The 23,615-nt window shown below is 36.5% G+C and overlaps 7 protein-coding genes across 9 annotated transcripts; 4 read left to right on the top strand and 3 right to left on the bottom strand.

Moving 5' to 3' along the window:
• On the top strand, positions 1,143-4,166 carry LOC105173662 (40S ribosomal protein S3-3-like). Its single transcript, XM_011095501.2, has 6 exons — positions 1,143-1,257; positions 1,369-1,516; positions 1,722-1,893; positions 3,446-3,500; positions 3,587-3,718; positions 3,831-4,166. The coding sequence occupies exons 1-6, from the start codon at positions 1,228-1,230 to the stop codon at positions 3,990-3,992; spliced, it is 699 nt and encodes a 232-aa protein (XP_011093803.1). The 5' UTR covers positions 1,143-1,227; the 3' UTR covers positions 3,993-4,166.
• Positions 5,845-10,030, top strand: LOC105173661 (replication protein A 70 kDa DNA-binding subunit A). 2 transcript variants are annotated; one of them, XM_011095498.2, is made up of 2 exons: positions 5,845-6,298; positions 7,646-10,030. In XM_011095498.2, exons 1-2 carry the CDS (start codon positions 6,039-6,041, stop codon positions 9,306-9,308), a joined length of 1,923 nt encoding a protein of 640 aa, XP_011093800.1. In that variant the 5' UTR covers positions 5,845-6,038; the 3' UTR covers positions 9,309-10,030. The 2 variants fall into 2 exon arrangements, with proteins under 2 accessions (XP_011093800.1, XP_011093801.1); XM_011095499.2 differs by having other exon boundaries at positions 6,168-6,298; positions 7,346-10,030.
• LOC110012835 lies at positions 9,839-10,441 on the bottom strand. Its single transcript, XM_020697918.1, has one exon. The coding sequence runs from the start codon at positions 10,295-10,297 to the stop codon at positions 9,947-9,949; it is 351 nt and encodes a 116-aa protein (XP_020553577.1). The 5' UTR covers positions 10,298-10,441; the 3' UTR covers positions 9,839-9,946.
• On the top strand, positions 10,678-11,565 carry LOC105173660 (photosystem II repair protein PSB27-H1, chloroplastic). The gene has a single exon (XM_011095497.2). It carries the CDS (start codon positions 10,813-10,815, stop codon positions 11,329-11,331), a length of 519 nt encoding a protein of 172 aa, XP_011093799.1. The 5' UTR covers positions 10,678-10,812; the 3' UTR covers positions 11,332-11,565.
• On the bottom strand, positions 12,188-15,965 carry LOC105173826 (mechanosensitive ion channel protein 10-like). Of its 2 annotated transcripts, XM_020697917.1 has the most exons (6): positions 14,172-15,965; positions 13,966-14,089; positions 13,583-13,876; positions 13,301-13,503; positions 12,992-13,079; positions 12,504-12,652 (listed from the first exon to the last, which is right to left on the bottom strand). In XM_020697917.1, the coding sequence occupies exons 1-6, from the start codon at positions 15,629-15,631 to the stop codon at positions 12,638-12,640; spliced, it is 2,184 nt and encodes a 727-aa protein (XP_020553576.1). In that variant the 5' UTR covers positions 15,632-15,965; the 3' UTR covers positions 12,504-12,637. The 2 variants fall into 2 exon arrangements, with proteins under 2 accessions (XP_020553575.1, XP_020553576.1); XM_020697916.1 differs by lacking the exon at positions 12,992-13,079 and having other exon boundaries at positions 12,188-12,652; positions 14,172-15,961.
• On the top strand, positions 19,502-20,029 carry LOC105173659 (E3 ubiquitin-protein ligase RING1). Its single transcript, XM_011095496.2, has one exon. The coding sequence runs from the start codon at positions 19,502-19,504 to the stop codon at positions 20,027-20,029; it is 528 nt and encodes a 175-aa protein (XP_011093798.1).
• Positions 20,593-23,609, bottom strand: LOC105173658 (vacuolar protein sorting-associated protein 2 homolog 1). Its single transcript, XM_011095495.2, has 5 exons — positions 23,503-23,609; positions 22,738-22,868; positions 21,806-21,910; positions 20,930-21,190; positions 20,593-20,842 (listed from the first exon to the last, which is right to left on the bottom strand). Exons 1-5 carry the CDS (start codon positions 23,537-23,539, stop codon positions 20,705-20,707), a joined length of 672 nt encoding a protein of 223 aa, XP_011093797.1. The 5' UTR covers positions 23,540-23,609; the 3' UTR covers positions 20,593-20,704.

Here is a 23,615-nt window from a genome sequence, read left to right as displayed (position 1 = left end):
ATCGTATTGGAAAGTCGAAGCTATATTATTTTTAGAATTGTATTTAAAAAAATTAATTTAGTATTTTCGAATTATAAAATTAGTCCAACTAATCCACCTCGAGTACAAGTCTAGGTTTAGATCTTATGCCCACAAAACTTTAATAAGTTGGGTCCCAGATTTTGGCAAATCTATTTTGAATTTAATCCCAATGTTATCAATAAATAACACGAATTCCCATTTATTTAATGATTGAGAGAGTGTTTGCGAAAATTCTTACTTTTAAAAAATGAGTTTTATAAAAAGAATTAAAAACAGTAGCAGATTAAAAAATAAGTAGTATTCGTATAAAAAGTGAAGATACGATAAACAACTAGGTAGTATAGGGGAACAAAACATTTAATTAATTAAAGATCCTTTGCCCCCGCATGTTAGAAATATACTATCTTGAATTTTGATATAATTATAAATACCACATTACTGTTTGAGAATCACCATACCTTCGATAAAATTATGTAATATGTGGGTGGAGACTTAGAATTATCAATTTTGTCATTGTTGTACTTTTTTTGTATTGAATTTTTTTTTTTTGAAAATTATAAAAAGTCGAATATGTAAATGAATTTTTTTTAAAAATTGTAAAAAAATTAGTCCATAAAATAATTTTAATTTTTTTAAAAAATAATTAAAATTATAATATATAGTCCACAGGGATGGAAACCTAATGGAAACTGACAGATCAAGCTAGTTGTTGGGACTTTAAAATTAGAAAAGTATTGATAATTTTCTAAACAATAATGGAGTATCTGTAATTATGCCAAATTTTAGGGGAATTCATTGTAATTTATCATAAAATAAAATTGAAATAATTTATTTTATTTTTATGATATGAATTTATCCAAATAAATTTAATATATTTTTTATATAAATATTAAAGTTTTTGTTTTAAATTCATCAATCCAAACTCAAGGTCAGACGTTGATGGAAAGCGAGGACATTATGGCTGTCCCACAAGCCCAAGCCCAACCTCAAATAAACATACTGTTTTTGGGCTTTTATGTTTCTAACGAAGCAGAGTTGGCCCATTTTATAAGGCCCAGCCCTAATTGAGTCCAAGAGCCCAATAGCTCAAAGCCTATTCAACCAATATAAATCTTCTCACAAACTCTAAACCCTAATCCATCTAGGGTTTGCATTTGTCGCGCGGAACACTTAATCTCAGATCTCCCCATTCCCGTGCACACGACAATGGCGACTCAGATGAGCAAGAAGCGAAAGGTTTTTTGCTTTTGTGATTTATTCATGATTCTTATAAGCGCGTTGTATGTGTACCGCTGTTGATGTTTGATTTTTGTTTTTCGTAATTTTGGATGAATTGATGTGTAACAGTTTGTGGCTGATGGAGTGTTCTTTGCGGAGTTGAACGAGTTATTGATGCGTGAACTGGCGGAGGATGGATACTCTGGGGTAGAGGTTAGGGTTACTCCCATGAGGACTGAGATCATCATCCGCGCAACGCGCACCCAGAACGTTCTTGGTATATCTTAGTCGTTTTGTCTGTCGATTTTTTTGCTTTATATGATCTGATTTTTATTTTCTGATGAGTTGGTTGACTAATTTGGCAAAATCTGATCATTCTAGGTTTACTGTGTTGTTTTTCTGCTCAATATATGAAATCATGTGTTTATTTATTTATCGCTTGTTGTAATTTTGATTGGATTCGGTTGGCTTTATTACTATAGGGGAGAAGGGAAGGAGGATTAGGGAGCTAACTTCGGTGGTGCAGAAGAGGTTCAAGTTTCCTGAGAACAGTGTTGAATTGTATGCTGAGAAGGTTAACAACAGGGGGCTTTGCGCCATTGCCCAGGCCGAATCCCTCAGATACAAACTCCTTGGTGGCCTTGCCGTCAGGCGGTAATGGATTCACTTGATTTTGTTGCTTCATTATTTCTTGCTTAAAAATAATTTATTTGGTATTCTATGTTTATTTGGTACATCTTATGGTAAATAATTTTCTTCCTGTTGCCTTATTCTTTGTTTCACTAATCTTGGTCCTAACAGAACAAGTTATAATGCCAAAAGATTTGAAAAATGGCAAATATTAAAAAGAAGAAATGCTTGATTAATCTCTACAGTACCCTTTTTTTTAATTTTTCATTGAGCTACACAAATATATTTTTATCTAATCATTAATATTCCCAGAATGAATATAGAACTTTTTCTTGAATCAACCAAAAAAATTATTGATAAATCATTTTACAATAATGAAAGAAACCAAGAAAGAATTAATAAAAAAAGAAACGTTTATTTCGACTATAAAAATGTCACTAAGTGGATCTAGGTGTATACCTCTGCTGATCTTTGTTCATGGACTGATGCCATCAAGTATAACTGAGACAAGGGATTGTAGAGATTTAGGTGTATTATTACCTACTGGAATTAAGCTGTCTAGCTGGCTATTGATATGTGGGCTGGTTTCTGCGTGAGTCTAATTGTTGCTGCTATGTCATCCACAAAGCAATTTTGGTGTTTCAATACCAATTTTTGTGTCGGATGATGACTAAAAAAATTGTCTTGATCCATCTGTAATTGTCATGAAAATTACTGATTTTCATGCTGTATTGTTGGAGAAGAGACATGATTATTATGTTATATTCCAGGCCTGTATTTTGGAATAGAATAGTGACTGTTGAATCTTTCTGGAAGGATGTCTTAAACTGTATCTACTATCCACTCCTAATTGCTCTTATTATTTGCGATCTAAGGCAATGTAGGCTATTTTAGGTTCATGTTTATCGGGGGAAATAGCTGCAATAACCGAGTTTCTAGGGCATGCTTCTAGGGAATTGTTTTGTACACTGCATGTGAATTTGCAAGTTTATGTAGAATGCGCACTTGATCTGTTCTTTTGATTGGGTATTCTTTGTCCTTGTTATTTTTGACTTTTGTGATCATTTATACATGATGCGCTAGTGTCCATCGACACTCTTGTTTATAAGCGGGAGAAACTGGGTGTAGTAATTAATACTTTGTTAAGTATATAACAAGCTTAATTTATCGGCCTAGTAATCTTGAAGTGTATACTATGTCATCCATAAAGCAAAATTGGTGTCCTTGTCAGATGATGACTATAAAAACGTCTTCCTCCATGCTTTGATCATCTTGAGGTGCACTCTGTTTTTCATGTTGCTGTATTTTGTTTATAACTAGTTGCTTTGGCTTGAAAACTATTGCTCAGTGCTCGGGTTGAAAGTTACAATTTTCAACTTCAATATCTTGAGTTGTCTGTAAAACCAAAATTTAAGGAGTTCCAACTAACATTGTTCAATTTCTATGTCGGAATAATTTACTTGATTTTGTGAAATTGTCTAATCTAGATGATGAAGATGAACTGGAACTTTTGATTTTGTTGTATGGCTCATTTATTAAAAGTGGATTTGTGTTGATTCTTTTTTTCTCACCTCAGGGCATGCTATGGTGTTTTGCGATTTGTTATGGAGAGTGGAGCGAAGGGTTGCGAGGTAACAGCTGTTCCTTGACTTTAGCCCTTTTGGTTTCTTTTAGTTGTGCTGCTTGTCTAAATTCATGTATTCCATGTGGGCCTCAGGTGATAGTTAGTGGAAAGCTGAGGGCTCAGCGTGCTAAGTCCATGAAGTTCAAGGATGGATATATGATCTCTTCTGGTCAGCCAGTGAAGGAATACATCGATTCTGCTGTCAGACATGTGCTACTCAGACAGGTATGCTCCTTTCCTGATGTTTCTAGCTGAGTTACTACTGATCTTGTTGGACGCCATAATTAGCTCTCTTTTATGGGTTCTTTTTTATATTCTGATTTGTGCACTTGCTCAGGGAGTGCTTGGCATCAAGGTTAAGATTATGCTCGACTGGGATCCAAAAGGAAAGCAAGGTCCGACTACTCCTCTTCCAGATCTAGTCACAATTCATCCTCCAAAGGAAGAAGAGTTTATCAGGCCAACCATGGTACCGGCTGAAGTTGAGGTGCAAGCGTAGAGGGCATCAACACCTGATATTTGTTACTCGTGCGCATTTACATTCGTTCTTAGCAATCTTTTTGACAGATGAGAACAGTAGACACAAGTCTTTCTCCAATTTTCAATCTGTGACAGCAGAATTTTTGTTGAACTATTTATTCTAGTGATCTTTTTTCTGTTTGTTCTATTGCAATTAATCTTGCATTCCAGATTTATAAGGGAACGACAGGATTCGAAAGCTAAAAATATGTTTATGTACTCATCCATTTTTGGTTTAGAAAACAGATCAGAAAATGTGATAATAAGATAAGCCGAAGGCTCTGCTGATCTGGTTTCAGTGTTTCACGTATAGCAGTCCAATTTTAGGCCAACAATTTTTTAAATTCCGCCTTCAGGGGTTGGGTGATTTTTGTGGTCTTATATCATCATATTGTCATAAAATTAATAATAATCTAAAATTATTATTACTAATGTTTCAAAATGAAAATTCTTGACATTTTCCTAATGAGTAACGAATCTGCATGCTTTCACCGGATCTTTGGGTTTTTGTGTAACTTGAAGTGAGAATTTACGTACAATCTACGTGGGTTTTGTTCTAATTTATTTATAATTATTAATCATTTTTAAGTATTGACCGAATGCATAAGGCCCAGTTGAGGCCTCCCACCAAGCCAGCCCAGGCTTAAACCATTGGATGTGTTATTTTTTTGGTATTTTATTTTATTTTTCTAAGCTTATGATAATATATTAGATAATAACAAATTCAAAATGACTTAAAATAAATGAAGACTACTAATGAATTTACCTATAAAAAATTTAGGAGTAGAACAACAAAGATTATATCTTTCTTAAAATGTTAAAAGTATAACAAATTTATTAGAATAGTCAATTTAAAAGAATAAAACAAAAACTCGCATTATTGAAAAGAAAAAATGGTCAAGACCACGTGTCTTGCGCTACTAGGCTGGGTTGCCCCAAATATTAATTCTCGAGATTTACTCAATTGGATTGGATCTAAACCAGACTAACTCACTTTCTATCGAGTCAATTTGATTTTGGGCAAACTGACTTGGACTTAGTCAATTAAAATATTTATATAGTCATGTAATCATTGCTTTTATTAAAAATGCAAACTAAATATTCCCCCATGTAACTAATCAGGGGTAAAACAATTAGGTGAAAGGTTAATTTCTTTACCCCTTCTTGCCTTCCAACTTTAATAATCTCATTTCTCTCCATTTCTTTAACTCCTTTTGTTTTTCTCTTTCCAATACTCCTTTTGCTTTATCCATTTGCTTCTATGTTTATTAAAGTACATATTTGTATTAATGATCACAATTATCACTAAATGTCAAATAAATTCTTTTATTATAAAAAGGAATCATATTACATAACAAAATTATCGTATTTGTTTTTTCTTATGTCTATACTGAAAATTTAAGTATTCCTCTTAAGATTGTGATTCAGCTATCCAAACCAAATATATTTTTTTATGATATTTGAATTGGCTGATATTTTTTCAATAATCGCTTAAGAATTAAATTTTATTAAAGTCACATTTTGATTAAATTTATTATTCATAACTTTTAATCCCATTATCATTATTCTTTTTACTTAATTAGTCATAAATAATTTTCAAATTTCTTCTTTAAATAATGAATTAAGATTTTGAATAATTTAACTATATTTTTTTCTATTTATGTAATTATAATCATGAAATTTTAATCCATACATCATAATTATTTTTTAAAAATTAATTATGTAATGAGGGGTGAAATTAGAGCAAACAATTTTCCTAATAGCATAAACAAAAATAAATAAATAAATTATAAAAATTGTATTCCATGTCCTGAAATAGAAAGAGTGGGTCGGTTTCTCCCCGCCATTTCATCAACGCTCGTCTCCCCAAATTGCCCTCCAATATATGTGAAATGAAGAACCGCCCACGCCTTCATCTCTTTCTCAATTTCCGAAATTCTTCCTCGATTTCCGCTTCCGACTTCCGACTTCATAATTCAGTTTTCATTTTCCGATTCTTAGGGTTTTCCACTTTAATCAGCAAGCAATGCCGGTGAATCTGACGGCGAACGCCATATCGGCGATAAACGGCGGCGACGTTAATTCGAAGCCACTGGTGCAGGTGTTGGACATCAAGCTCATTGGCTCCACGCAGGAGCGCTACCGCCTCCTCCTCTCCGATTCCGTGGCAACTCAGCACGCCATGCTCGCCACTCAGCTCAATGATCGGGTGAAGACCGGCGGAGTCCGCAAGGGATCGGTCATCCAGCTCATCGATTACATCTGCAGCACTGTCCAAAACCGCAAGTAAGTTCTTCGCTCCGATCCCTTGATATTCTTTAATCACCTAGTGTAATTTTGTATAAGCTGTTCCGGTGTCCAACTCCTGTGCTTCTATATATTTTGTACATGATCTGTGGTTTTTCTATTTATTTAAGAGTTTTGGAGGATTTTATTTATGGATGAGGAATTACGAGTTCATCTGAGCTTGTCTGTTTGTGCGCGGAACAGATTGATATTGAGCTGTGGTTAGCTGGCCTGGTAATTGACTTAGTGATTCTGGTCTTTCTTCTTTTTAAGCTTAGCTGCATTTAGGTAGAAGTTTGATGGTAGCTCTTTGGTTCTAGTTTGTTTACCGTTTCCAGTTCGTTTTGTATAAGAATGAGTATCTATATTGAAAACCTTGATTTTTTCAGTTGGTTTTTGTATGCGTAAACAGTGTGAAAGAAGTCATTTATGAGATTTGGACAGCAATAAGGAGTAAAAACAGAAATTAGATCACATGATGCTTATAGATATGATATATTATACCTCATATTTCAACTATACAAAATATTGGAGCAGTATGATTGAGATAAAAGACCACACTTAAAGCACAATGTGTTCTAGATGTGTTCGTTTGATGTTTACCGATTTGCAAACTTTGAGTGTGGAGACAGAGAGAAAGTTGACTTACCGGATTGAATGACATGCTCAACAAAAATATTACCCGAGTAGATCTGCAGTCATAAGGTTGGAATGCAACTACGAGGTGTGCGCTCCAAAAGTAGTGGTGCTTGTTTGCATAGTGGTAGTCGTAAGATCAGATCGAGCAGCCAATGATTCTTGTGTCGATATAAAAACCTCTTCAGTAAATGGTTGAATATGAATGAGTTGAGTATTGGTGGCTTTAAATACTTCACAATGAGAGTAAGTTGTCCACCTTTCCCAAAAGCATTTCAGTCACATTTTTTGTAGGCTATGCTCATATATGCAATTCTGGCTCATTCTTATCCATCAAGTTTGGTTTATTCTTGATAATATTAACACGATGAGGGTCTTCGTCAATAATTATTAGCTTATTTGTCTTCTCAGAAAACTAAATCATGGAACTAACGAGAAGTCTGGTTGGTTAGTCAAGCTGATAGGTGTTGGGTGCTTTTGGTGTCATCAATTCGGCCTACTGCTATGAGTTTGAATTGGAGTCTTTTGCTAAGCTCATTTCCATGCTGCTGAACGCAACTGAACAAATTTTAGGATAAAACAGTCGATATTAAAGTGAAAGCGGGACTTCCAACACCTAAATCTTAAATCCAACACCATCAAACTGATTGGTGGCATATATTCCCAAGCTTTATAGGCTGGGAACTTAATAACTGCGAATTGTGTTTGCAGGATCATTGTGGTACTAAACATGGAAACAATTATTCCTGACTGTGATGTAATTGGCAACCCAAAAATGTTCTCCGAAGCTGATTCAGTGCCTCAAAAGCCAGCACCTGATATGCCTTCTGGACGACCAACATCAATAAAAAATAATAATGTTGGTGTGCAAACTTCAGCACTCGCAAGCTTTAGCCATGTAAAAACTTCAGGTTTCCAGAATCAAGGCAGCAACACTCAGAGTTTCCGTCCCACTGTACAGCCATCATACCAACCTCCTCCAAATTATAAAAATCATGGGGCAATCATGAGGAATGAGGCCCCAGCACGGATTATCCCTATTGCTGCTCTGAATCCTTATCAAGGTCGATGGGCCATCAAGGCACGAGTGACAGCAAAAGGAGATCTTCGACGGTACAACAATGCAAGAGGAGATGGGAAAGTATTCTCCTTTGATCTCCTAGACTCAGATGGAGGGGAAATCCGGGCAACATGCTTCAATGCCGTAGTTGACCGTTTTTATGATACTATTGAAGTTGGGAAAGTCTATGTGATATCTAAGGGTAGCTTGAAACCTGCCCAGAAGAATTTCAACCATCTGAAGAATGAGTGGGAAATATTTTTGGAAACGGCATCATCAGTGGATCTTTTTCCAGATGAAGATGCTTCAATACCAAGGCAACAGTTTTCATTTAGACCTATTAGTGAAATTCAACATACCGAAAGCAATTCTATACTGGATGTAATTGGTGTTGTAGTAACTGTAAATCCTTCTGTTCCTATCTTGAGAAAGAATGGAATGGAAACACAAAGGAGAATTCTGAACTTGAAGGATCAATCTGGGCTTAGTGTTGAGCTGACATTATGGGGAGAATTTTGCAACAGGGAAGGACAGCAGTTGCAGGAAATGGTAGAAACTGGTAACTTTCCCATTTTAGCTATCAAAGCTGGAAAGGTTAATGACTTCACTGGGAAGTCTGTCAGTACCATCTCCGCGACTCAGTTATTCATAAATCCAGACTGTTCCGAGGCTAACAGCTTAAGAGACTGGTTTGAGCACGGTGGAAAAGAGATTGCTTCTCATTCCATATCTAGAGAAGTTATGCCTGGTGGATCAAAGAATGAAACACGCAAGACTTTGGCACAGATAAAAGATGAAGGGCTTGGGAGGTCCGACAAGCCGGACTGGATCACAGTTAAGGCAACCATATCTTTCATTAAAACAGACAATTTCTGCTACACAGCTTGCCCGTTGATGATCGGTGACAGGCAGTGTAACAAGAAAGTGACTAAGTCAGGGAACTCTAGATGGCTATGTGATAGGTGTAATCAAGAATTTGAAGAGTGTGATTACAGATACCTACTTCAAGTCCAGGTTCAGGATCATACTGGGTTGACATGGGTGACTGCTTTTCAGGAAACTGGTGAAGAGATATTGGGTTGCTCAGCCAAGGACTTATACCTGTTAAAATATGAAGCTGAAAATGATGTCAAATTTACTGAAATTATTCGGAATTGTCTTTTTACGGAGTTTCTCCTTAGGCTTAAAATCAAAGAGGAGATTTATGGTGATGAACAGAGGGTGAAAATCACAGTTGTGAAGGCAGAGAAGGTGAACTATTCTGAAGAAAGTAGATTTCTGTTTGACATGATCCCAAAGTTTCAATTGCGTTGAGAAATAGAACAACAACTCAAGTGTTTGTTGTTTTCTGTAATATTTTTCTAGGAAGATATTAACCCCTAGCATTGAAACACCAGTTTAAGTTTGATATTAGGGAATTTTTCTCATTTATCGTATACTTAAAACATCTGTATACGGCAATCACACATGTAATTCATCACATGTTAAACTCCAATTGAGCTGTCCTGTGGGTGTATTCGATTCAATTTCCAGAATAATGTCATAATCTTCTTCACTTCTGCTGTGAGACGAGCCAAAAGCAGTTCTTCATGTGTTCCGTTGGTTGATGAAGAAATTTTGAGCAGGCATTTGTTTTGCTGTAGATGTTGGTGTATGTTAAGTTGCATCACTTAAGTTGATGAATTCCTCCTAATAAAAAGAAAAAAATTTCTTATCCGAAAGTCGTCTTTTTATTTTATCTTACTGCGGGTGCCAAGAATAGATTGGTAAATTGGGGTGGCAACTGCGAGTTTGTAATTGATCTATATCACGAACAGGTTTCTATAAGAAATAAGAATTAAAGCTAAGAGAAACAACAATTACTCTTTTTTCACCAAAAGTAATGATGATGACATTGACAAATTTCATAGATACACATATGGAAACACATCGAACACAAAAAGCAAATCTTCTCAGCTCCGCTTGACAGGATCAAAGTTGGCCACACCAATCACAGCTCCAACAATGGCTGTCAGCACAACACCTCCGGCCGCGATGCTGAGCAAGAAGTTCTTCAGAGACGGAGAGACGGCCGCCTCAGCCACGTCGGGGACGACCATGGAAGCCGTCAATGCGGCGGCTGTCAATCCAGTGACGACCTTCTCCTTCAACGAGGCCTTGACTTCAAACTTCCCAACTGGCTTCGACACAACCTTGGATGGCCTGACGGGTAACGGCTTGAGGAAGGCATCGGCACTTGGTTGCCTCTTTTGGCCAGCACGGGCCAACGGCAATGCCATGGATACTGCAGAAGTGGAAGCCATTCCTTTCTGTGTCTGCTCTCTCAACAGCCGCTCACTCAGGCAAGTTGATGCTTGTTCTTGCTGTTAAATGAATATGCTCTTGGTCTTGGGGATAGGAGTGTATTTGGAGGGGATTGGATGGTGGGGTGTTGAGAGAGGGAAGGAACGAGAGGTGGAGAATCGAGGGTATCTCAAGATTTGTCCAACGTGGCAGCTTCTCACTTGGTTGTGGTGATAAGGTTATCACTTTGCTACTACCACAATGTACAACATTTCGGACAAACAACCATATGATATTCCCAATCTAAGACAATTTTGGGTGCCCTTTTTCTTTTTTTTTTTTTGTTAAATAGAAACACCATATCATATCATAATTATATAAGAAGGAATCAAGAAACATCCAACCTCATCCATAAACTACAAATACAAGATAAGATGATAAGCCAACGTGGCAATAGACCAAATCATATTTTTCACTTCCCTCACAAAAACTACAGCACTCTTTCTCTCCACACATCCACTCACCCACCCACCCAATGGCTTCCCCAACACTGATCACCCCCACCACCACCACCACCACCTCGAAACCCTTCATACCCGTCAGATCAAAAGTTACTGTCGCCACCGCCACCTCCACCACTGCATCCGCAGTCTCACTCCTCCCAAGCCGCCGTGATTTTCTCTCCCTATCAGCCCTCACCCTATCCTTATCACCTGTTTCCTCAGCATTGGCAGCTTCCGACGAGGAATACGTAAAGGAGACAGAGGAGGTGATCAACAAGGTCAGAACTACCATCACCTTGGACAAGAATGACCCGAACGTCGCCACTGCAGTGGCGGAGCTTAGAGAAACATCCAACTCTTGGGTGGCTAAGTACCGGAGGGAGAAAACCCTCTTAGGCCGGGCCTCCTTCCGGGACATGTACTCAGCGCTCAACGCTGTTTCCGGCCACTACATCAGCTTTGGACCCACAGCTCCAATCCCAGCAAAGAGAAAGCAAAGAATCTTGGAAGAGATGGACACTGCCGAGAAAGCTCTACTGAGGGGACGATGAAAATGGGGCGATCAAATCTTTTTTTGGGTATATTCTGTACTTCATGCACTTGTATTTGATGTTGTTATATAATGAGGTGTATTTTGATTTTTGAGGGAGAAAAAAATCAAGTAAGCTTATCAAGATAGCAACAAATCTACACCCAATTTTCATATTCTAACCTCTCTTGTATTGTATTTGAACATGTGTTTAGTAAGTCCATTATTATAGAGAAAATGTTACTACTTTGAACAATACAAAATTTTGTGTTTTGATTTACTTTTTATTCAGATTTTATGTTAAAGTAAAATCTAAAAGGTTGAGGTGATCTCTATCTTTCTTCTTTTTCATCGATAGTTGTGATCGAAATTTTATTAATTGCAAAAAAATTTATAATGTGATGTATGAAAATAAAGACGCCATGCTTCTCTGATTGGAGATAATAAAAGAGGGTAAATATGAGATTAATCATCGATTTTTCTTAATTGTTTATGTTAAAGATTCTATACTGAAAATCGTAAAAATCACTCCGGCCCAATTAGACTGCAAATGTGGTTTTGATGATTGACATACTGAATTTTGGGTAAATTTTTTAAAAACTGCAAATATTGAATTGGAACAAAAAATGACCTATATTGGCCCAATCCATAATACATACACTTCTACGGGTGCTCGATCAAATCATTCAAGCTTAAACTGGTGGTATGAGGCTGCGTCAACTTTAAGTTTACAGTCAAGCGTACCACCCGCATCGCATGTCTACACCACTCTCCGTTAATTTGTAACAGAAAGGGGTTTTTCTTTGTTGGGGTTTTGAAAATATGATTAGTTTTTTTTTACTTATTTTCAAAACACAAGGGGCTTTTTTGCTAATTTAACAAAATACAGGGGTAAAATAGAATTTAGCCTAAATGTTGATGAAGTTTGGATAGTTTCAGACTGTCACTTTGTTGCTTTTGTGAGGTGAAAACATTATCAAAAAGGACTTGCAGATCTCCAAGGAAAGAGACAACTAGTAACCCCACTACGCAAAAGAAAGAAAGAATTACACTCCCAAGCAAAATTTCATCACCGTGCAACAGTACCAGGCATCGGCATTGCTTCCCCAACATAATTGATCTGCACTTCCTGAGGGAGAAGACGGTATTTAATGCCGAGCTCCTCAAATATTTTCTTGAGTTCAAACACTAGATCAGATCTACGGTTGCCCTTCTCTCCAGCGTTCTGGAAATTTATGGTGTGAGATACGTAGAGGGCCATTATCATCTTGTTCACATCCACGATTTCCTTGATCTGCACGCTGTGGTTGGGACTCCAGTGCTGAGGCTTACTCTCCAAGTATCTGAAAATTAGATGCACAAACCGTTACAATCTCGACGAAATCAAAAACCATTTGCAATAACAGGAGAAAAACAACAACATTGTACTCATAATATATGAACAAAGACATTCCTTTAGCTTGGTCATGATGGGCAGTTAGTGATATCTGTCTTTTTGTCCTAATCTTGTTTTTCTTCAGAAATGAATGAGAATTTGAAGGATAGCACGGACAATCAAGAAAAAGAATCATGTTGTAGTGAAAGTGCGGCCTTGATGATGAGAACATATCGGATAATAGGGGCTGAACGAGGAGAGAGGAGTTGTCTAAGGTTTCCGATAAGATTAATGTCGATTGACAGACCTCAGGAGAAGTATCCCATCCATAAGTTACAGCAGAAAGTTTGGCAAGACTATCAGTTCCCAGGACATCAAGCTTCTTGCGAGGATTCCTACACAAAGTAGATTCACCTAAGTTCTTCGCCGTTGATTAACCAGTTTTTGAATAAACATAAACTTGATTCTTTGTCTTAAGAGATCCCAAGATCCTCTATTTGATTACTTTTAAATTCAAAGGTCAGGTAAAGGAATCAGTATTCATAATAGTTGCGTAACAGGCATACATGCTCCTTCTTTTCACACTTCAAAGCATAAGAAGTTTGAGAAAACTTACGCTTTTATTTTGGCTTTCAAAGCAGCGATGCTCTCAACTGAAGTGTTAAAATCAACAGCGAACTCCACAGCATCGCCCATCTCTGGGCTTCGGTTAAAGTTGCTGATCGGTTTGGTAGCCAAAACTGCATTAGGATAGCACACCTTTTCATTGTCGGCTTTCAGAAAGATTGTGCTCAGAATATTCATCTCATCCACTACCATCTGCAAAGTTTCCAAGAATTAAGATAAATGGAGAAGATTAAACAGAAGAAAAGGTGTTTGACGGGCAACAATAAATTACCTGCACGCCATCAACAACACATCGATCACCAACATCAAACGGGTGCACCACAAATACGAATATGATGGCTTCAAAAATCATTTTAGCAGTGTTTCCAAACATAAAGACGACAAGTAAAAGTTGTGATGAAATGAAGACCAAAACTTTGGTGGTTGTTATTTCCATCAGAAGTAACCATAGTATAACTATCACAAGCAGTACGAATGCTGAAGCAATCTTGTTTAGTTCCTCTATTGCTGTTTTGGCATCGTTCAGTGACACTGCTAGGCATTTTCTCTCATTATAGGCCTTCACCTGCATACAAGTAAATCTAAATCTCATAAAACTTCAAAGGGACGAATGTTAAAAAATTGAAGGTAGAAGCAAAGAGAACATGTTCTTACCACCCAATTTCTGAAGGCTGATCTTTTAATACGTCTTGACTCTGCGGCCCCTTCAAATAGTGGAATAGCATTGTCGACTTCTTCTTTTGGCATGAAACGTAAGAGGTCGTCTTCATCAATGTACCTAGTCCATGCAGCAACGTCAACTTAAACAAACAAAGAAAGACTAAGACAACTCGAAAAGTAATTAAGTTTTTCATTCTTACTTGTGGTTATGCTTTGCAACATTCCTAAATATTCTATTGGCAGCATCTCTTGCTTCAACCTCACTTGTAATTACTTTCGGCCCTTCAGATTCTTCCTCAACACTCTCATCAAGTACCTCAGAGATAGTCGGCAGTTCTGAATTCCTTATCACTCTAATCAGCCCTCCCATGGTCCAAGCGGAAACCTTCTCCCGTTTCATCTTGTAAAGTTTATCTATGTTTATCACCTCACTGCTCTTCTCTTGCTTTCCTGTTTTCAGTTTGTTGAAACTCAATTGCCCGCTAATTCTAGAAGCAGCATCGCTTTCCACAATTGGAGCCCCGGATAAGGCCTGAAGAATATACTGATGAAATATGGATTCTTGAATCCTGTCAAAGTATGTTCTAACATGAAAAGATGAAGCTACCAATTTGACCAGTAAAGTCTTCACCATCCACAGTACTGCCCCAACAAGAGTAGATACAATACCTCTAGTTATATAGTTTAGAACTCTAGAGGTTTCCTCCGATCTTTTAACCCCTCGGTTGATCAGCAGAGCCCATGCCAGAAGAATCAGGGCCAACCAAATGACAACGCGGACACTCTTTTTCAAGCCAAACACAAAATATAAAACCTTCTTCTTGAGCAGAAAGTTCCTTTCGATCAAGAAAACAAGTGCATTGGTTAACCATTCCGTGAACAGACGACCACAAAAGATTACCAACACCAGCACAGACCATTTCCACAATTCCAAGCTCCAAATGTAGAAACCCTTTAACTTGTTAACTGTTAAACTAGCAATAAGAACAGCCATTATGCATACAAATGCAGTCCATTCAATGATAACCATCACTTTCACTTTCTTACCTCTCTTCACCTGGTCAAGCTTAACGTTTTCAGTTTCGTACACCTTATCATCATCTTCATCATCACCATCATCGTCTCCTCCAACAGACGCCATCAAAGGCGTCTTTGGCGTGATCGGGGCCGACGTTTTTGGAGTGCTATTAGGATTAGCTTTTAAGGAAGGAGAAACCATGCTTGGTGAACTGATAACAGGTGACTTTGCAGGGGTAGTTTGAGCATTCTCCTCAGCTGGCTTCGAGTTGGTTGACAATTGAGGCTCAACAATTCTTGATTTAGGCTTAGAATAAGCTGATTTTGTCAGAGTTCTTCGCCTCATGGCAGGTGCCGTTGGTGGTTTCCCAGAGAGGTCTGTAACAGGAGCTGGAATTTGACTTGGAATGATTATCTGTGCTGGTGGAGTTGGATTTTGACTTGTCATGTTCACCTGAGCAGGAGCAGAAGTGCTGGTGAACAAGTTCATTTGAACTCTGGTCAATTGCTCCATGGATTCAGAATCGCCATTTTCTTGAAAATCAGAAGCTTTCCCTGGATTTTCTTCGGACCCCGGACCCTGAATCTCCACAACAACATCAAAGTTTCCTCCCTTCTCTTTCAATGATATCTCACTTTCCATGGAAAAAAACTACTGTAAAATCTGCTGATCAATCCAGCCCCTCAATCCCTACTGACTGATGACATATATACAGTACACCAAAAACAAAATTCTTGACTGAAAATTCGATGAAACTTGAATCCAGAAGCTCCAATCAGCACCAGAGAATTAAGGGCAACTGGAAATTCAAGAATTTGAGCGAAAGCAATTGGCTTGGAGGGCTGCTCAAATAGTAGTGTATACCCTATACCCAGTCAGCATAAAAGCATTGACATTTCATTTCAGTCAAGAAAAAACAGTTCAGGTTGCAAATAGGCAGTTTTTGATTCATATCCTCAAGAAGAATCAAAGAATGGGTGGAGACAAATAGTTTATTCATAATTTCCATGTGGAAATTCTTTTATTAATAGACTGAGATCTACTTGTATTTTCAGATTTTTATATTTATGTTGAAGACAATGGGGATAATGTTACTATAATATTCAAGCATTAGAAATTATTGAGGTCCTAGGAAACAAGAAAGATCAAATTTTGTAGCTTAATTGAAAGGTAAAGCTATTACTGTGCATGGGGCCATGACTGCTATTTCTTATGAAAAAATGAAGGCAAGTTACATAACAATGACAAAATAAGTCTGATCCATTTGCCCAAGAAACTGAATCCACAAGTTTATAAGATATGTTTAAGTAAAGAACAAAGGCAAATTGCAGCCGCCTATGTGACTATTCCCTTTAGCCCATTAAGAAGTTGGTTTTCTATTGATGAATGCATTGACTTGTGTGACCACGATGATCATCGACTGAAAATTCTGTAATTAATGAGATTAAAAATAAAAAAATTCTAAATTATGGAATTAAAAATGTTATTTTTCCTATATTGTTGGTACTATTGCATACGTTACGATTTGAATCAACCATTCTGAATATTCAACTTCTCAAATGAATATATACTTATTAAAACACATTATTAGATAATTATAATTAGATCTACTTAAACATTTCATATGTGTAATTGTCATATTTTTGTCGTAGAGAGATAAGTGGTTTAGGTAGCAAAGTAGGCAACTTTGGCTGCGGTTAAGATATTTAAATTATGATTATGGTTGTAAGAGAATAATAATCAGTCAAGGCATGTTATCGTTGTGGTAAAAATATTGAGAAATAATTGTATTTGTAGTAGTTTATCAATCTTTCCTAACCCCACTTCTCCATGTCTTTTCTTGGAAAATGCACATTTAGGACCAAATCCAATGATTGAAAAACCAAGAATGAAGTTGGAATATATCTAGTACTTACCTCATTGCTTTGTATTTGACACTTAATCTTCCCTGTCTTTTTTAGTTGCTTTGTGTTTGTTTTAGTACAACTTGGTTCATTTTAACTAATAATATGTTAGCTTGTTATAATTGCATTGTTTATGACTCTATTTATTACAAAATAATAACTCTCATGATAAGTCTCTTAAGAAACACCTTAACATTTGATGATCCGACATGTCATACTTAAATTATTGGGTTCCAAACCCATTAAATAAATGTGTGTGTCTGAGGTAAGAAATGATTATTACAATAGTATTTATAAAAATGAAGTAGATTGGTATTTTCAATGTCACAAATTTTATGATTCCCATTTCATCTTTTTATGTATTCGACACAATAAGAGATCTTGCTGATGAGTTTTGTCTTGAAACCGGACAAATTGTGTAGGAATTTGTATTGCCAACTAAATTCAGATTAAAATTCATTTCGGGACCTAATAATTTATAAGGATAATTACGCTTTTTTTTTTTTTTTTGATTTGATACAATTACATTTAGACATCATGTTGTTTGAAAAATTATATTTGGTACCCCTGAAGTATTTTTCTGTCTAACAAATAAGTCATACATTAATAAAAATATACTAAATTTGTTGATCTTAATAAAAAAAAGAATTGAATAAAAATTGATATTTTTCCTCGATTGATTTACTACTGACTTATAGTAAGTGAAATAATTTTTTTTTTTACTGAACTATCCTTATAATGGTGAAGATATACCTTCTCAGATACATTAATGCGTGAAGACGTATGAGGGTAATTTGGCTAGAAAAAGATTTATTTGATCGTTAATAAATTAGTAATAAGTCAATTTTGAATAAATACAAATTTTTTTTATTTTTTTTATTAATATAAACAAGTTCGGCGAGTATTAACTAATAGAGACACTTATTTATTAAATAGAAGCAAACCTCAAAGAGTGCTAGATATAATTTTTTAAATTACAGAGAGTGTTAGATATAATTTTTCAAATAATAAAAAATATTTATAATTATGTCAAATTTAAAAAAAAAATCATTATAATTTACCCCTACATATATATATATTTTTTACCAATCTTCAACACAATCTGTACTTAATTATATTATGTGCTATGGAAGATCAAACATATTTCTCCCACTATCTGGAAAGAAAAATAATGGTACTTGTCAACAGAAAAAATTGTAATTTATGCCCCACAATTTATTTACTTATTTGTTATTTTGATCTATTGTTTTAGCACTTATCAGATTTAATCATAAGTCAGAAAAACTTATAATTTTAGGCTCAACCACAAATTCGATTAAATTTTAATGGACTATGTGCAAATAATGTCTTCCCTCAATTAAATCAATAGTCAGTTACTTAACGGGGCACATACAAATCACGTGCTTGTTGGGATTAAAATTAAATGTTTTTGCAACTTATGAGAATAAATCTTGCGAATGCTAAAAGAATAAAATCAAAATTACAAAAAACGATAAATTATGGGAGGTAAATGCAATTTTCCCTTTGGCAAAACTTCAATTTCTTCTTTATTTAGTATTATATATTGTTTAATGTGAATGTCAAAATCTAAGGACCAGACTCAATTGTATAGTAATAGTCCACCAATTGCTTGCAACATGCTTGAAATCCTTACCGTGGATTGCTACTCTGACAGCAACATCACACCTTCACATTCATTCATTACATTAACTTCTTCCAATCTACCTATGCATGAAACCAGGTTTATCTTCAGAGAGAAGAGAGAGAGAGAGAGAGAGAGAGAGAGAGAGAGAGAGAGAGAGAGAGAGAGAGAGCAGAGAGAAGAGAGAGAGAGAGAGAGAGAGAGAGAGAGAGAGAGAGAGAGAGAGAGAGAGCTTATCTCAATCCATTTCTCTCACTCAACCTTGTTCACCTTATACACCGATAATACGATTAAATTACATCAACACCCCTAATGTATAACTTAATTGCAAATACATTTTTATTGAATTGAACATTATGATTATCGAATTTGGGGTATGTAACTCCATCCAGTAGGATTGGATTTTATGTAGGATATTTCAAAAGTTACCTTATACAAGATTTTAACTGTGATTGGATTATTTTCTGAATTAAAATGCCCTTATGACCAAATTTCATGTAAGATATCCATGGCTCACTTTGCCGGTGATGTTTTACTACTTTAGAGTGAAAATTACTGGCTGCAAGAGGTGAAGAGAGATGTAGAAATAAATAAGTGTTGTATGTTATTATCTATTTTGGGTATTTTGTTATATGGGCAAATTTTGTCTAATATTTTTTCTTTATTCCTACTGAGAAGAAAGAGTAACACTATTTAAATGCTTTTACACTTTCTTAATTAGGTTTAAAGATGTTAAAAATTTCTTAAAAGGGAGATAATTGTAATTTTTAAACTTATAGAGGTGTATTTGAAATTAGATCAAATTTACAAGGGTGCGGATGTAATTTACCCTTTAATAATACATTGTACAACTTTGTCTTGTGTTTCTTGTCTTCATTGCCTATACCACAAGATCCCACAACTCCATTACAGAAAAATCTGAAACTTGACAAGAAGCCTCTAGCCGTTTCTCCAACCTACATCGCCATGGGAGATGCTCCAAGTCCCCATGAAGCAATTCATCCACTACCTTCCCCACCAAGATCCAACATCAACATGTTGTACTACGGCCTCGTCGTGGTCGGTACAGCAGCAATCGTGCTTGCACTTTACAATCTCATAGTAATAAAGATGTGCGCAGATTTCACTGATCATGGGTCCCGACAAAGAGCTGGCCGTGGCCGGGCAGCCGCCACCACCTGGAGGCTCCACACCTGGAATATAGACTTTGTTTCCAGTTTCAAGTACAAGAAAGATGAAGCGGCGGAAGATGAAGGTTATGATTCTCAGTGTTCAGTTTGCTTATCGGTGTTTGAAGAAGGGGAAGAAGTAAGGCAGCTACCCAAGTGCAATCACTTATTCCATGCTCAGTGTATTGATATGTGGCTCTATTCCCACATGGATTGTCCCCTTTGTCGTTCGCCGGTGGAGCCGCCCATCACCCAGCGACGTGCAGTCCCTGAGCGGCAGGAGCATTCCCGTGAAGGGTTGCTAGGTCCAAGCAGCTTAGTTTAGAAGCCTTAAACTATTCACACGTGTGAAGCAACATTTTTCTTTTTGTACATAATGTGCGAAGGGTGGTTTGCGTTAGGCCTGGTGTGTGGTCAGATGATAAATACAAGAATACATACAGAAAGCTGATTCCAAAATACTGATTGTAAATTGGTCATTTGCAATGCGACAATACATGTTAGATGTTTTAAAATGGTTAAGACAAGTTGTGGATGCCGGTTGCCGCTACTTCTTTTTAACTTGTTCTTCTCAAAGAACTTTCTTAACTTTACATTTTTTGTCCTCCTTCCCCTTATGTACCTGAACTCTTGCAATTCTCTGTCCTCCAGAACTTACTATTCAGCCCTACTTATCACCACCACCATTGGAAAGTGGTAAACCAGATGGGAGGAAATGTAACTATAATCAGAAACTTGCAGTGTTGTATCTTTCCCTGCATATCTTTTCCCCGGCATACAAAACACGACAGTTGTGCTTCGAGTAAGGTGCAATGTCATTCTATCCAAGGATGCAAAGAATCATCTCTTGGCATGTTAGATATGAGATCACAGGATGCGTGGTGATAATTGAAATCTTAAGCTGTACCAAACCATGTATTTAATTATCTTAATCAAATGTTACAAAGCCACATAGTGTGTGATGTCCGGTCTCACCAGAACAATCTATATTACAAGCCAATTACATCCTCCTCAAATTGTCTAACCTGGCCTGGAGGTCACTGTCTATTCCACCATCATCATTTCCAGTCGCTTCAGCTTGTGGAACCTTATTCTTTGCAGCTGGGGCAGCTACAGCTGAGGATGGTGCATTAACAAGCTGCATTGACAGAAAACCATTAATTCATCCGTGATACAGAGATACTAATATGCACGGTAGAAAAATAGAGAAGCACTGGAACTATACCTCAGAATTGATGTCGATGCCAATCTCGTCAAGAACCTGACTCACCAATTCTTCCGTCTCTTCTTCTTCTTCATCTCCTTCCAATGCATCATCAATGGCATCTGCCATGACTTCACTGGTTAGTTCCATCTTCTCATTCTGCCTTTCAAATTCTTGCATTATCCTCTGCAGAGAAGGTAGGTTCATCTGCCTATTCATTTGCCCCATCGCCTTAGTAACGCCTTTCATTGCCTCCCCCATTGCTTGTGTTGATTTTAAAGTCTGATGAATAGATAAATGCGATTATGGAAACAGCTAGCAAAATTACTTTCAGAAACTTAATTGGAAAATATTCTTTAGTGAGACAACTCATCTCGAATGATGGTTAGATATGACCTCTGGACAAAATTATACCAGCACTTCATGTGAAATTAACAGTATCAGCAGGCTGGATCCAAAAGTTGTTTTAAATGAACGAGCATAATACGCAGAATCTAACTCATATAGCCATGAGGTCGAAACAAAAGCAGAGGTTTATATAATTCACAAATTCAATATTTTCGAAACTGTAAACAGCCACATGGCATCAACTGCAGCGAAAGTGATGTGGAAGTGGTTTTAGAATCATATAAGTTGTTCATATTCATTTATATCCTTTCTACCACTTACAGGAATGGCTCAACAGATATTAGCAAGACCCTACATCTTCCAGCAAGCATACTACTCCTAACTGTAAGAACAAATTCATATATATAATGCAGTAGTTGTGCAAGCAAAAACCTGAGGCCAAAGAATATAGAAACCCAAATAAATTTTTACTTCATCCATATAAAACCAGATTAGAAAATTGATACAATCTTAAGAAATAGCTTTAAGTAGTCAATACTGTTAACCTACCTGAATTCTGAGAGAGACACCTTGAAGTTGTGATTTAAGCTTGTAAAACTTTTCAATCTGATGTCGGGTTCTGATAAGATCTTTGGCCATCACCTTAACAGCTCCCTGCAACAAATACACTTGAAATCAAATAAACAACTAAATAATTGGGCTCATACAAATTGTATTTGGAGGGGCCAGCATTATTAAAGCATCCAGACTTAGATGTAAAGACAGAGCTATACATTTGAACTCATTTTTGTACGAATAAGATCAGAAAAAAATTGAAGAGATCAAAATGGAGCAGGTCTAAGGACAACCCCCTGTAAGAGAGATCACCAATTGCAAGAGCTAGAACAAATCCAGTACAATTTTTCTGCAATGTTGCAAACAGTTTAACATTTGCGTCCACTCGAATACAAAGGACTAGAGATTCGCTGATAATCCTATATTTGACTCAAGCCTTAATTGAAAACCATCAAATTAGAGTTAGGTTTACTTGTGTGTGTGTGTGTGTGTGTATTATATTTTCATATGTCCTACGTAAATTATTTATTAAGCCGACATATGCTTCATCATGGTAAACATCACATGTTTGATGACATGTTTTTTCAAATCCTTGACCGATAGATTTTAGATTTTGGCTAGATCTTTGAAGAAGGAAAAAGATAGGGAGGAAGAAAAAGAAAGAGTAAAAGATGATGTGAACCTTCACCTTGCAGGTTTTCAACATTGAAGTTCTCTAAATCTAAGTCTTTATTCATAAAAAGTAATTCTAACTCAGCTTTTTCTATCGATTGTTAGATTGCACTCTGAATAGCCATATTTGAGCAACTAAGAGTTTCACTGAAGCCATATTGCGTCATCATCAATAGAAAGAAAACTTGATGGCGAAAGAAACACAAACAGAGAAAAAGAGCCACTTGTTGCTCAGAGTATAAAAGAGTGAATACCATCTGCCCTTGCTTGGCGCTTTTCTTTATCTCTGCAATGAGTTTCTTCTCTTGCGTTTGCAAACCCTGTCTCTCCCTCTCTATTTCCCGGATCGATTTATCAAGCATTCTCTTATTTTCCCGCAGAAGCTCTGAAAGATACGACATTATATGTCAAAAACCAGATGAGCAAGTACGAAAACCATATTCTGATATGCACTCCCAGACTGATTTATAGACTATAATCCGTTCTTATATAATGGAATATAACACATGTAACTCGAGATAAATAGTGGGAAGCAATCAATTTCTTTGCCACAGAAAGAAAAATCCCACTCATTCTAACTCAATGGTTTCAAAACCCCACAATCTACATATTGAATTGCTCTACTCTGTCTTCTTCATCTGATCTAAGCTACAACCTGCAGTACTCCCAAACCAAAGGAACAGCTACAACCTAACACATCCAATGACTTCAAAAGTTTCTGTACATATATCAACATCGTGTGACACAAAAAGATTACTATCTTCCTTCGTAATTTTACAATCATATTTCGGTATCACCTAAATTTCACCCAAAACCCCAAATTCTCCTCGACAAAGAGAATGTCTCTCCTATCCGATTAAAATCACGACAGTAAGCCTCAGTTCATTTCGACAGATCATCCGTATGAGAAAACTTTATCATCGGTACAAATTCAACCAAATAAACAACAATCCTCATAATAAAAAAAAGAAAATAGCCAAAAGAACAGCAAAAAATCCTGAAAAAACTAGGACACGCACCTGCGGGAGTCTTCCTCTTCCCAAAAAGAAAACTCATGGCGATCGATTGATCGATTAATTCCGGTAAACAATTCAGATCGGCAATCGAATTACTTGTCCTAGAAGAAGACTTT

This window comes from Sesamum indicum, linkage group LG11, assembly GCF_000512975.1.
Source record: "Sesamum indicum cultivar Zhongzhi No. 13 linkage group LG11, S_indicum_v1.0, whole genome shotgun sequence".
In the NCBI taxonomy this organism is placed as follows: domain Eukaryota; kingdom Viridiplantae; phylum Streptophyta; class Magnoliopsida; order Lamiales; family Pedaliaceae; genus Sesamum; species Sesamum indicum.
This window is presented reverse-complemented; position numbering and strand designations above follow the sequence as displayed.

Bases quoted from the DNA above. Each gene is read 5' to 3' on its own strand.
- LOC110012835 (XM_020697918.1), bottom strand. From the start codon at position 10,297: ATGGCTTCCACTTCTGCAGTATCCATGGCATTGCCGTTGGCCCGTGCT.
- LOC105173661 (XM_011095498.2), top strand. From the start codon at position 6,039: ATGCCGGTGAATCTGACGGCGAACGCCATATCGGCGATAAACGGCGGC. The intron at 6,299-7,645 runs GTAAGTTCTTCG...TTGTGTTTGCAG, and splicing joins AGCACTGTCCAAAACCGCAA to GATCATTGTGGTACTAAACA.
- LOC105173826 (XM_020697916.1), bottom strand. From the start codon at position 15,631: ATGGAAAGTGAGATATCATTGAAAGAGAAGGGAGGAAACTTTGATGTT. The intron at 14,090-14,171 runs GTAAGAATGAAA...TGCATGGACTAG, and splicing joins GTTGCAAAGCATAACCACAA to GTACATTGATGAAGACGACC. The intron at 13,877-13,965 runs GTAAGAACATGT...ACTTGTATGCAG, and splicing joins CAGCCTTCAGAAATTGGGTG to GTGAAGGCCTATAATGAGAG.
- LOC105173662 (XM_011095501.2), top strand. From the start codon at position 1,228: ATGGCGACTCAGATGAGCAAGAAGCGAAAG. The intron at 1,258-1,368 runs GTTTTTTGCTTT...GATGTGTAACAG, and splicing joins AGATGAGCAAGAAGCGAAAG to TTTGTGGCTGATGGAGTGTT. The intron at 3,719-3,830 runs GTATGCTCCTTT...GCACTTGCTCAG, and splicing joins GACATGTGCTACTCAGACAG to GGAGTGCTTGGCATCAAGGT.
- LOC105173659 (XM_011095496.2), top strand. From the start codon at position 19,502: ATGGGAGATGCTCCAAGTCCCCATGAAGCAATTCATCCACTACCTTCC.
- LOC105173660 (XM_011095497.2), top strand. From the start codon at position 10,813: ATGGCTTCCCCAACACTGATCACCCCCACCACCACCACCACCACCTCG.
- LOC105173658 (XM_011095495.2), bottom strand. From the start codon at position 23,539: ATGAGTTTTCTTTTTGGGAAGAGGAAGACTCCCGCAG. The intron at 22,869-23,502 runs GTGCGTGTCCTA...CGTATCTTTCAG, and splicing joins GAAGAGGAAGACTCCCGCAG to AGCTTCTGCGGGAAAATAAG. The intron at 20,843-20,929 runs GTATAGTTCCAG...CTGTCAATGCAG, and splicing joins GCATCGACATCAATTCTGAG to CTTGTTAATGCACCATCCTC.